The 12807-nt window shown below is 43.8% G+C and overlaps 1 protein-coding gene across 4 annotated transcripts in view; it reads left to right on the plus strand.

Annotated features, from left to right (window-relative positions):
• myo16 (myosin XVI) overlaps positions 1-12807 on the plus strand; it is a 92163-nt gene that overhangs the window by 65152 nt on the left and 14204 nt on the right. For all 4 annotated transcript variants that reach the window (XM_018750080.2, XM_018750079.2, XM_018750081.2 and 1 more), the window contains exons 26-32: positions 992-1072; positions 2682-2887; positions 6864-6963; positions 8956-9052; positions 9130-9376; positions 11115-11428; positions 11610-12716. In XM_018750080.2, the coding sequence (XP_018605596.2) occupies positions 992-1072; positions 2682-2887; positions 6864-6963; positions 8956-9052; positions 9130-9376; positions 11115-11428; positions 11610-12716 (2152 nt within the window). The remainder of the gene's footprint in view (positions 1-991; positions 1073-2681; positions 2888-6863; positions 6964-8955; positions 9053-9129; positions 9377-11114; positions 11429-11609; positions 12717-12807) is intronic.

Below are 12807 nucleotides of genomic sequence, written 5' to 3' on the forward strand. Positions count from 1 at the left end.
ATCTTCCCAGTTCCCACGTGTTTTGAGCCGTGAACGCATCTCCTCTCCTTAGTGTACTGCTTTTTTGCCCCCCCTTTTTTTTTTTTCCCTTTTTTATTATTCACAATGCCTCATGGTAAATGTGCACTTGAAGGATTCACTCATTGCTGAATCTCTGTCCACATTTAAAAAGCCTGGGTCATCTTTTCTGGACTCGCTTTGATGATGATCTATTAAATTCATGTAATGTGTTAATCATGTTTATGTGCTATAATTTTGAGGTTATGCCTGTTAAACAACAGATAAACCTTCACGCAATTAATCTTGTAATTTAACGTAAATGTTTATATATACTGTATATACATATATATATCATATATATATACAGTATATCTTAAAAAAATACTAGGAAGGAATTGTTGATCTTCGGATAAAGTTTTATACAGCCACTCGTGTGATGTACATTGATTTATATGGTGCTAAGAAACAAACTAACTGCACTTAAGAATCACGTGTCTGAATCGAAGTCTCTCTTTCTGCTAATGTCATGCACACATTGTAGTTTCTATGGGATGTTCATTGCTTCAGAGAAAAGCATCTACTAAATTAATACATGTAAATGTAAGGAAAACGAGAACCGTCTCGCAAGCGTACAGCAATCGATTTGGAAATGAAAATAATAAGGAAGTATGAAGGTGGGCAGAGATTATCGTCTTGAGTATGGGAACCAGGTTTAGCTGTATCGACTATAAATACGATAGGAAGGATGCTGTACGTATAAAGGAGCACGTGAAAGGAACAGCTAGCATGGAAACAACAATACTAACGAAGAAACTTCAAGGTGCATTAACAGATGGAAAAATTATGAATGTGAATTGTGGGGGAGGAGGGGGAATCCGACAAACGGAAATTTTGACTTGCGTAAAGGGTTGAAGAATGGTCTATTTGCGTAAGTCGAGGGGTGTCTGTATTGATGGTATTTTGTGATGGTTACTTTTCTCCTGTGACACAGGTGCTAAAGAAGAAGGGAGGGACCTCATTTTTGCAGCGGCTAGAGCGCTGTGGGCCAGTGACAGCAGCAGTCCAACTCAGGGTGAGTGCGGTTTTAAGGTGGGCTCTTGTGGTTCTTATTGTTGTTCATCTAAGCCTGCAGAACAAGTGTTGAAATTCAGAGTTGTGTTAGCTTAGACTCCAGCAGTGTGCTGGAAATGTGTTTTGTGTCTGGGGCTTGTGGAGTTTACAGTGCTTTTGTTAGTGTGGCAGTCATCTGAACATCCACCCAGGAACTCTGTGTAATCCTGCAGGCAATTGTGATGCACTGACATAACGGTCATTGTTTATTCAGTGGAAACATGGCTACATTTTGCACAGTGCCTCAGTGGGCACTAGACTGCTGTTTCCCAGTATGGTATGTGCGTGCACCATGCGACCATATTGTCCCAGATACAGCATGACTTCATCCAAAACACAAACCACATCAAGTGTGCCTTTCCTCGAAAAAGGCTCAGGGGCCAGGTTCTGGAAAATCCACTGGATTTCTGATGTGTAGAACATCCTGAAACAGGAGTGGGCAGGCACACAACAAAATGAACATAATACAAGATGTAGCGCTGTGCTCGTCTTAAATATAAATAGCACCAAGATACCAAAATAAATAAACAAACCCCCCTAAACAAGGATGAATAAACCCACCCTTAAACTGTATGTCATTTGGAAACCAAATAAACTTTTCAGTAATTATCTTAGATCTTTTTCCCCTCTTTTCATGAAGTATTGAACTTTTGATTCCCCCTCCCCAATAACACTAATAAGACTGTTCGGCAGCATTCCATAAATGTCATCCAGTGGATCACTATTTGCTAGGTTACCATGTCCCATTGTCTTTAGAAACTGAGATGGCAACATCATGAGCCCACTGTCAGCAGAACTAGGGTGACCTACTGTTAGAGTCAGTAAATGAAAACACACTACAATGCAGTGCTCCCATTTTACACTAAACGTTGTCTGTGTACTTCAGGGCTTCAAGTCCATATTAATGTAGTTACTCTTCACTGTAATTCAGCGCCTCTATCTCCAATCACTTCGTGGTCCCATGCCTGAGAGATCAAAAATCTGGAGGTTCTTGGTTTTGGCTTTAAAGTGTTAAAATGAGTTCTCAGTCTTTGTCAGAACTACTGAATCCAAGTCAACACTCAGAAAGGTCTGAAAACATTTCTTTGGAACCCATTTCTCCTGCTCTATAAATTTGTACTGCAACATTTCTCACAATGGCCTCAGTATTTTGTCAGTTCCATAAGTAACTCCTTGTGTGATGTGGAAAAATAGTGCCAATAGAGAAACAAACCGTGTTCGCTTTGACAGGTGTGTATGTGTGTGTGTATGTGTGTGTGTGTGTGTGTGTGTGCATCTAAAAATCTTTTTCTGTTCTGAAATGCACTTTTGTTTGCTTTGTTGTGCTTTGGAGTTAAGCATCTGCTACATCTATAACTATAAATGTACAACCCTTCCATATATTTGGAATAATACTGAATACATCCAATCATCTGTTATTGAGGACACTTAACCAGTCATGCCTGGTCCTGTTCTGAGATGCAAAAGACCCTATGTAAATCTTACTGATTTGTAATTCCTCTTGGTACTTGCTAATTGTGATTGCTTATTTAATGATTGTGTTTAAATGTTTGTTTTGACGCGTGGGCCAGAACTCGCTCTCTGAAATCAACAGCAAGCTGAAGGACTGCACCCCTCACTTCATCCAGTGTGTGCGGCCCAATCAGACCAAGCAGCCCGACTCTTTTGACAGCTTCCACGTGTCTACCCAGCTGCAGTACTTGGGAGTTCTAGACATGGTCCGGATGATCCGTTACGGATACCCGGTCCGGATGTCCTTCACTAGCTTCTTAACAAGGTAAGTACCACCTGTTCCAAACCAAGATTAGAGCTGTGTTCATGTCTTGCATTTTTGCTGATACTTGATTCATTTCATTCCCTAAAGCACAAATGAATCCTCTGCAGTAGTACTTGGAAGTACCTGATCCCTGTATGAATGGTCATTATTATTGCATAAAATGTTAAAATAAACTTAGATTTATTCATTTAGCAGATGCTTTTCTCCAAAGTGATGCAGAGCTCAGATAAATACAATTTATGCATAGCATTAGCAGAACGATAGATATAGTTGCAGACTCTTAAGTAAACTTAGTTTGTTTCCACTGTATGCACTGATGTTCATCGCATAAGTGGGTGCATAAAACTCAGAATAGACGATTCCTGATCACCCTACAATTTTTTTTTAAAGGTACACAAATATTTACATGCAATACAGGAGTAGTGGCTATGTAAAGGCTTATCTAGGCATGATCATAAAGTTATGGTGCATGAACATTTACACCTTACATGAGCTTGAGAGATCGTGGGAAAAGTGAATCTGGAAGAGGTGAGTTTTCAGACCCTCCTTAAATGTGGACAGAGTTTCAGCAGTTCTGAGTGAGAGGGAGAGGTCATTCCACCACAACGGAGCCAGAACCGAGAACCTCCGTGCTTTACCTTTGTGCGTGGGACCACCAAGTAGGCAGAAGTAGACAAGCAAAGGGTCTGGTTGGGGTGTAGCTGTTGATCAAGTCTTGTAAATAGTTGGGAGCAGTTCTATTGATGCATTTGTAGGCAATTACCATGGTCTTAAAACTTAACTAATAGACTTATAAAATTTAAGTCTTAAAATAAATTTAGGAATAAATGATAATGATCGACACACCTGATTCCACTTATCTACTCGGTTTTAACCAACACAACTTGGGGTTCATTTATTTTTCCACCTGCATTACTTCAGTGTTTCTACTACATGCATTCAGTGATTTCTTCCAACGCAACATATGGAATTGGTAATTATACACCTGTTATGTTAGATGAGAAAGACTGCTTCTCACTGAATAACCATTTCATGGTAAAACTAAGGGACACATGGACTTCACATATTTTCCAGCAGCACTGTATTTGGTCTTTGGTTGGAAGTATCCATAATATTTGATTTTTTGATTAATATTTTGTAATTAGGGGGGTGCGGTGGCGCAGTGGGTTGAACCACAGTCCTGCTCTCCGGTGGGTCTGGGGTTCGAGTCCCGCTTGGGGTGCCTTGCGACGGACTGGCGTCCCGTCCTGGGTGTGTCCCCTCCCCCTCCGGCCTTACGCCCTGTGTTACCGGGTTGGCTCCGGTTCCCCGCGACCCCGTATGGGACAAGCGGTTCTGAAAATGTGTGTGTGTGTGTGTGTGTGTGTGTGTGTATTTTGTAATTATCAGCCCCATTAAATTATAGGAAACATCAAATGTAATGTTGCATTTAAAAAATAATCTAAGGTAAAGCAATAATGGGAACATTCCAGTAGACATGCGGTAAAAGCTTCTATAAGGCTGATTAAAATCGAATGATTGCAGTTCAGTTCTTCACTTTATACGCTAAGAGCTTCTCTAAGACTGATTAAAATGGAATCTGATTGCAGTTCAGTACTTCACTTTATGGAAAGGCAGCGCCACAGGGGTATTCTAAATCCCCATGCATTCGTCTCAAGTTCAAAAAAATACTGAGGTCAGCGGGAATTACAGTCTTGCACTTCATTTCTCTGGGCGGGTTGTCGCGGCCAAAAATTCGGAGTCTTCAGCTAGACGGACTTTGCAGCCTTAATATATAATCTCCCATGGTGTCATTCACCCAGTTGGGAGCAGAAAGAACTTTTCCAGAGACCCTGGACCTGCAGCAAAATCTCTGAAAGACCAGATAGTCTATTTTCCTTCCCCCAATCCCCCAAGAGACAGAGGATGCAAGGATGAAATTTGCTTAACGCTGGTTGTTTTAAATCCTGAAACTCTGATTTGCTGCTGGCCTCACCAGAACTGACCATTGTGATCTTTATCCTTTAGAGTGCTTATTATTGAGGTAGAAATGCATTGAACCAACCCCCACCTGAGCCACACAGCCATGTTTAGTTTATAGCAAAAGGAAGAATCGGCTGAAACAGCAATTACACAGCCGATGGCTATTCTTGTTTTCCATTCCATCTTAGAAGGCAAATATTGCCTGAATGTATAAAGGGAGGCACAATGGCATCTTTACTAGCTGAGGCCTCCAGCCAACATATTGTTGGCATTGAACGGGTCTCAGTTGGCCTGCAGTATTCAAGCCCTGGACTGTGTCCAGTGAGACTATTGAGCATATAAATCATTTTCCTGTCCTTAGTACACTGTCTGCAGTCAAACTACCCAGCACTTGTACCACAAACACACAGATGTAAACAGCAATAAACAGTGTGACTGAATATAAACACCAAGAACTAGATCAGGTTAGAGGGGTTTTGTTTACTGTTTTTCTATAGTTTGTGTTTATTCAGTAGAGGGTAAAAACAGACTTCATGGCATATATTTTCAGCCCTGTATTTTAGAGAGTGATATTCACATCTAGGAGGGAGTGGTGGTGCGGTGGGTTGGACCGGGTCCTGCTCTCCGGTGGGTCTGGGGTTCGTGTCCCGCTTGGGGTGCCTTGCGACAAACTGGCATCCTGTCCTGGGTGTGTCCCCTCCAGCCTTATGCCCTGTGTTGCTGGGTAGGCTCTGGCTCCCTATAACCCTGTATGAGACAAGTGGTTCAGAGAGGGTGTGAGAGAGATGTTCACATTTACTGGATTTTGTTTTCAAGCAAGCAATTAAAGCAGACACTGGCACTGATGCATCAGAAGAATGACACTTCAGCCACTTTAACTTTGAAGACAGAAAAATGTGACTGACAGTTATTCATGGAAATTCTGCTTTGTCGGATACGTATTGAAGCTGTGTAAATTTGGCACTGGCATGCTGGTACCCTGCTGCTAAAAGCTTCCTTGCCTATTCAGTTTCATTACGGCAAAGTTGTCCTTTCAGCCAAATTCAATACCTTTTTAATGTTTTATGGCTGATGGGGAGCTGTATCATATTTCACAAATTTCTTGAGTACTGTGGGTAGTGAAAGAAATCTCAGATAGAAACCTCTGAAATCAGACCTCTGCAAATCTCTGAATCATACATCTCTTTCGCTTTGTGGGCACTGTTAAATATAGAAGGTCTTCAGTCCTGTGCTGCCTATAGACTGTTAATCTGAGACTAGGACAGGCATCAATAAAGGTCACTTTACTTGGTAATTGGGAGCATGGGTTCCTTCTGCCCGATATGAAACTCTTGTTGACATTATTTGCTATATAGTGGAACACAAGATGTTTACATTAACGTTTCATAGCTGGATGAAAACTGGAATAATGCAAAGGCTTCAACTTCACTGGGCAGAACACTAGGGACATCAAGCTCCTTTGGTCACCTAGTGATTGAGAGCAAGCCATCTTCTTCTGAGTCATGCCGCGATGTTGTCCATCTCATCTGGCCTGAGACACTTACAGTACAAGATCAAATATTTGCTTGTTCATCTATCCCCAAACCCCCAGCTATGGCCTGCCATGTTACATAACTGTACTGCAGGTAATTATTAACATCTCAGTATCTCAGGCTTCCAATCCCCTGATTGGTATCTTTGTTCCAAATAAAGGCTTTCTTCCAGCAATGTGGGTGGAGGATCTAGCCTTTACAGTCTCCACGGTAAAGATGATGAGCCAGCATTAAGTTGGTTAGTTCGCCTGTCTGCATTCTCCACAGTGACGTGGATGCTCGCAGACCGAAGTATACCGACCTAGTAACTTTGCTTCGAGTCTGAAAGTCACAAGGGAATATGCAAGCTATAGTTTAACAGTTTGCAGTTAAAATAAGCATCTTTACTTATACAATGCTTTTTATATTTGTCTTACTGAGCAGTGCTGTGTATACTGGAATATTTTCATTACAAGCAATTAAATGGATCCTTTCCTATTCAGATACAAGGACCTGGCAGACACTACCCTGGGAGACAGAAAACTCTCAGTGGAAGAGAAGTGTCAGCATATTTTGCAGCACTGCAACCTCCAGGGCTGGCAGGTTGGTGACTTTTGACCTGCTGTCTTTAAAAAAAAAAAATGGTCAGTACATGCATTTCAGTATCTTTGACGTAGTTGTCACTCTACTAGGTAAAGCAATGCCGCTGAATGTTTATGCCTTAAAATTAGTTTCACAGAGCATTGCAGGGTGACCATGCATTAAACTAGTTTATTCTAATATTTATCATCCTCACCACTTCATCCTTAACAAGTGAAGCTCATTTGTGCCATATGCTTATCTGATATACCGGATTTCAGTCAGTCTACACTAATACCACAGATCCTATAACTCTGGGTTGTGCAACAGTTGTCTGATTTAGTGGGTTAGTCTGATCTCCCCAGCAGTTTGTTCAACTCTCGTGCCTACTATGCTAACATGCCTCCCGCTGGCATGTAATTGAAAGTTGACTGATTGAGATCTGCATAGCTTCACAGCAGTGTGGGCAATTCACAGTAGTGTGTCCGAAGGGAACACCAAAGGTTAAGTTTGAGGTGGTGTGTTACTGTCAAGTACAAACAAGCCTTTGAGTGTGACAGAATGCAGTGTATGTGATTAAAATGTTAAACAGCTACAATCCCCGATGAGACAAAGGCAGGTTATCTTGTGAACTCTCTGGCCCCAGAGCACATCTGATAGCTCTGAGTGGAGGGCAGCCATTAGCCAATGTTGTTAGCCTCCTTGTGATAATGGTGCGGCAGAGTAATCACTTCTCTCATTCTCTCTCTTCTAAGTCCATTGTTGTTGTCTTATTAGCAACACTTTTACTAGCAAGGGAGTGTTTCATTGCACTGTCACTGCCCATTGATACCCATGTTGCTGGGATCCATTGGTTACACAGCACACTAAGGCTGACACCCATTTTCTCACTTGCATCTATACACGTTTTCACTCAAATGCTAAAATATTAATTTAATGTATAAAATATTATTTTGTTTACTGTTTAGAATTACCTTAAATTTGAGTGTCGTAATCCTAAATCTAAATGGCAATACAGTTATTTCTCCTTGTTATATAACAATGTTTGTAGTATGACATACGTAGCATTATATTAGGTCCAATTTCAGTAACCTCGAATATATGTCCAAGTATTTCAAATGATCTTTGAAGTGATTGTAAAAAAGTTAATTCATACGGACCAGTGGAGGACAATGTCTGGCAATGCTTCTCCTAACCCAAAGTACCAAATCAAACGGGCTTGGCAACCTCTCAGTGCACTCCATAATAATAAGGAAGTCCTTTGTCTGCGAGTGAAAGCAGGTGCAGGAGTGGGGAACTGGCCTCTCTTACTAATTCATGCCACCCCACACCTCAGTGTTGTATCCTCTGCTCCTCCCCTTTGGCAATCCAGCTTTCTCACCCCATCTTGTCCCTCCTCTTCTCCTCCTTTTGATCCTACCCTTCTGTCCTCCCCTTTGACCACCTTTTCTTTTTCAAAGAAAGGTTATCGCCCCCTGTTCCCAGCACCTGTAGAAAACAATATAAGAGAACCAGTTTGGAAGGGAGGGAGTCCTACTTTTAGAATCACTTTCCCTCAGCTCCTGAGTTCCCACCTCTGATTATCTGGATGGTCAACTCTCAACCACCTCCAGCCTCACCAGAAGGATTACACAGGGGCAGAATTGAAAGGTACTGCTATGTAATTAGAGCGTGGGGTTTACAGCTGATCTGCTCCCAGGATACTGGAGTGAGTAAGATCATCATAATTAAAACAGGGACACAGTGAAAGAAAAATGGAGGAGAGAAGTAAAAATCTGCCCGCCCATATTGTTTCCCCCACTCACAGTACCTTGCTCGGGAAGGGAGGAAGGGCACATCCTGAAGGTGCATGTGGGTGCTGGTTCTGAACTCCTCTGTGTAAATCAGCCCAGGGAATTCACTTTCTTGTGTGCCCTGACCACAGTAAAACATCCTTTAAAAAGCAGCTGCTTCATTCACTACCTTTTCCACTCTCATTTCTTATGTCTTCTGTCCATGGATCTGGTTTCGCTGCAGATGGGTCACACCAAGGTGTTCCTGAGGTATTGGCAGGCCGACCATCTGAATGACCGCTGCCATCAGTTGCACAGGAAGATTGTCACTTGTCAGAGAGGTAGTGCCATGTCGCCATGCATGTGTTTTTGTTTCTATGGTGTGTTCATGTAGTAGTTGTTGGTGTTTGTGTTTCAGCGGCTCGAGGCTGGCTGGCCAGGCGGGGTCTTCAGCGTCGGGTGCAGGTACAGCATCAGCAACTAACCCAGGTGCAAAGCTTCCTGCAGGCAGCAGAAGACCTGGGGCTGCAGGCCTATCACAGCCTGGTCATCCAGAATGCTTCTGACATTGCCCGCGAAAATGACCGCCTCCGCTGTAAATTCAGCTCCACACATCTGCCGGAAAGACCTGAGCCCCTGGGGAAGGAAGAAGAGCCACCCAGGAGGTGAGTAGCAGAAGCAGTACAAACAAAATGAACAGAATGGCATCCATATGTGCTGATCTCAGTCTGACTGGGTTGAGTTGAATAAGTCATATCCAAATCTGAGTATTCTGTGTGCATCTTCAGTTTGATTTAGTTACTTTCAAAATAAAGCAAAGTTATATTGGTGTAAGTCTATAACCAGAAGTGTTTTTGTGTGCATGTATAAGAGTTTGTGTGTGTGTGTGTGTGTGTGTGTGTGTGTGTGTGTGTGTGTGTGTGTGTGTGCGCACGCGCGCGCATGCATGCGAGTGAGAAAGAGAGACAGACAAATAAGAAACCCAATTCTTTTGAAGGATTAAGACTTGGAACCGCAAAAAAAAAAAAAAAACACTTCTCATGCTCTGTTACTGCAGTAGTTTATTTACTGTAAATGTATCATTTATTTCAAAAGTCTAACGGGTAACACCAGTAAGTGAACTCAGATCAATGAGACATTTAGTACTGCTCTATCTTAAAAAACTTCTATGCATAGAGGAGCGATGATGAGTGTGTTGTTTTGCCTGCCACTGGCCTGGCTGTCATTGCGTGTTGTTATTGATTCATGGATGATGTGTCGCAAGCTCTGCATTTGTCATTGTTCTCATTGCGGCTTCCGTTCCTGCATTACTGTTATGTCAACACTCCGATTATTGCAAGAGCTGCTGCCTCTTCACACGCAGCCTGTGTCAGAGCTGAATAGCTGTCTTTTTTCATTTGTATCGTCTCTCTGGACGTTAATTACCTAGAAATAACCCAGCCACCTCCACATCATCTAGCACACTTGGACAAGACAGCTGTAAATGGATCTGCTTTTGTGAATGCAATTAAACACAGGGGTTAAAAAAAAAAACAGAAATGACCTACTGAGCACTGAGATTTGCACTTTACTGTCCATCACCCTCTGAACAGCCAAATGGAACATCTGCTGTATCTACTCTAGACTAGGGTGGGAGAGTCCTGGGCAGGGATAGCAGCTTGGTGGGGGCCAGGGTGGTATCTCCCCATTAATGATACTCATAGCTCACTGGCAGTAAACATGTCAATGGTGCATCTAAGTGTGGGGTGAGGAGATTGCCTCTTAAAATATACCAGGTCAGGTAGGCTGTCAAAAATTAACACAAATACTGTCCTTGGGCAGATCAGTGCTTTCAGAGATCCCTTTTCTAACACCCACCACCCAGACCCCAACAGATGGTACTGTGCAATTAAGAGGGTAACAGACATCAAGTTGAAGAATATTTGTCGCATTAATCATTAAAGGAAGTAGATTAAGCAATATTTTCAATAAGCTAATTGTTCTATTCTCTTTATCTAGTTTTGGTAAACCCTTGGTGATGTGGTTGGTTAGATGTCAGACTTCAACAGATTAGTAATGCAGTTTTATATACAGGTTTAGCAAGGTGTTATCACAGAGAATTTGCCGAATAATACACCCCTCTGCTATTTATTCACATTATTATTATTATTATTGTTATTACTACTTCTACTACACTGTTGAGCCACTATACAGAACTTTATTTATTCAAACTAAATTATCATGAGAGGTGACAGGTAAATCCACATTATCACTCATGACACTTTAAGCTGAGCCACAAACTCAAAGGTTATGTATAGAATATGAAGCAGAAGAAGGTGACAAGAAGGCCTTATTAGTCCCACATGAATAGATCCATTGTTGTCACTTTGAATAATTTATATGCACATCGTTCCCTCTCCTCAGGACCCCAGAGAAGGGTGTGAAGGTCACAGAAGGCAGCAGCTCAGGGGGCCGTCCCCTAAAGCACTTCCGCTCCAGCTCTGTGCCCACCCCTATGGCTATGGAAAGCTTGGTACATTCTGCAGGACCATCAGTCAAACTGCCTGCTCAGCAACCGACACCCACCACAGATGAAGGAGGGGGTGGAGGTAGCTTGTCATCACCACGGAAACAACCTCCCCCTAAACCAAAGAGGGATCCCAACACCAGACTGAGTGCCTCGTACGAGGCTGTGAGTGCCTGCCTCTCCATAGCGCAGAAGGAAAGCCCTGCTGATGGTTTGTGTTCCCACTGATCTCACTGTATGTCTACATCCCCCTCACCTGGAACACTTTATTTAAATGCTGTCATTTTGTACAACATGCATCATCACTTTAGTCCTCTTTGGTTCAGTTATGTACCATTAGCCTAACAGCACATGTGTTAATGAATGCCGCTTTTTTTGCCTCACTGCCACAGCACTGTCAAAGGCTCGGCCACACAGCGATGACTACAGCACTATGAAGAAGATCCCACCCCCCAAGCCAAAACGAAGCCCCAGCACCAAGCTGACAGGCTCCTACGAGGAGATTTCTCTCCCACGGCCCACAGAGGTGAAGCTCTCCTACCTCTCCAAGGGAGGTCACTGCCTAGGGTTGATCCAGCGTGCATCCTCCGCTGACGGGCCCCACTACGGTGTTCTAAGCCTGCATCACCCTCAGGAGGAGGAGGATGATGTCTACATTGAGATGGTGGGCCAGCCTGGCAACGTGAGCCCTGAGTTGGGTGAGGCTGTCTATGAGGAGATGAAATACTTCCTGCCTGAGGATGGCTCCCTGGCAATGGAGACTACGATGGCAAAGACTGAGGGCCTGTCGCCAGTAGAGTACTGTCCCCCTCCGGTCACTGGAGGACGGCCACAAGGCCAAGACAGTGCCTGTGACATTCCCCCACCCTTTCCAAACTTGCTGCCTCACCGTCCCCCCTTACTGGTGTTTCCTCCATCACCAGTCACCTGTTCTCCAGCATCAGATGAATCTCCCCTAACCCCTATAGAAGTAAAGAAACTGCCAGTCCTGGACACCAGCCTTGGATACCCTGGCCAGGGGGACGGGGGTACTCCGCTTTCACCACAGTATTCCCGGCAGAGGGCTGACTCTTCACCTAGTCTGTCTGTCTTCATGCCTGACAAATCCACACCGCCTCTGACGCCCCCCCCACCAACGCCCCCGTTGCTCCTTCCCCCATACAGACCTCCCTCTCACTTTCCCTTCCCTCCAGAGGTGTGTGGCCTGCCCCTTACCCGAACAGCTTCCATGGCCACCTCAGACTCCTCCAGAGGCTCTCACAAGGCTGGCAATGTCTCAGCTGACCCCCCCACAGGTGCTGGAAAGCCTCCCTACTCCCCGGCAAAAATGGGCCGGCCAGAGCCACGGCGTGCACACTCATGCTCCTCATCACCACTGCTGTTCAATCCTGCAAGCGCACGGCCTCTCGTCAGTCCCCTGGATGAGCTCACTACTCTCTTTAGCTCCGGCCGCAGTCTGCTTCGCAAGTCCACCACGGGCAGGAAGATCCGCGAGTCTGGTTAGATGGTCCTACCAAACCGCTCAAGCCTTGAATTACACACTTTGCCCTGCACACTCTTCCCATCTACTCAATTCCTAGGCAACACACA

The sequence above is a fragment of the Scleropages formosus genome, chromosome 1 (assembly GCF_900964775.1).
Source record: "Scleropages formosus chromosome 1, fSclFor1.1, whole genome shotgun sequence".
Lineage (NCBI taxonomy): Eukaryota > Metazoa > Chordata > Actinopteri > Osteoglossiformes > Osteoglossidae > Scleropages > Scleropages formosus.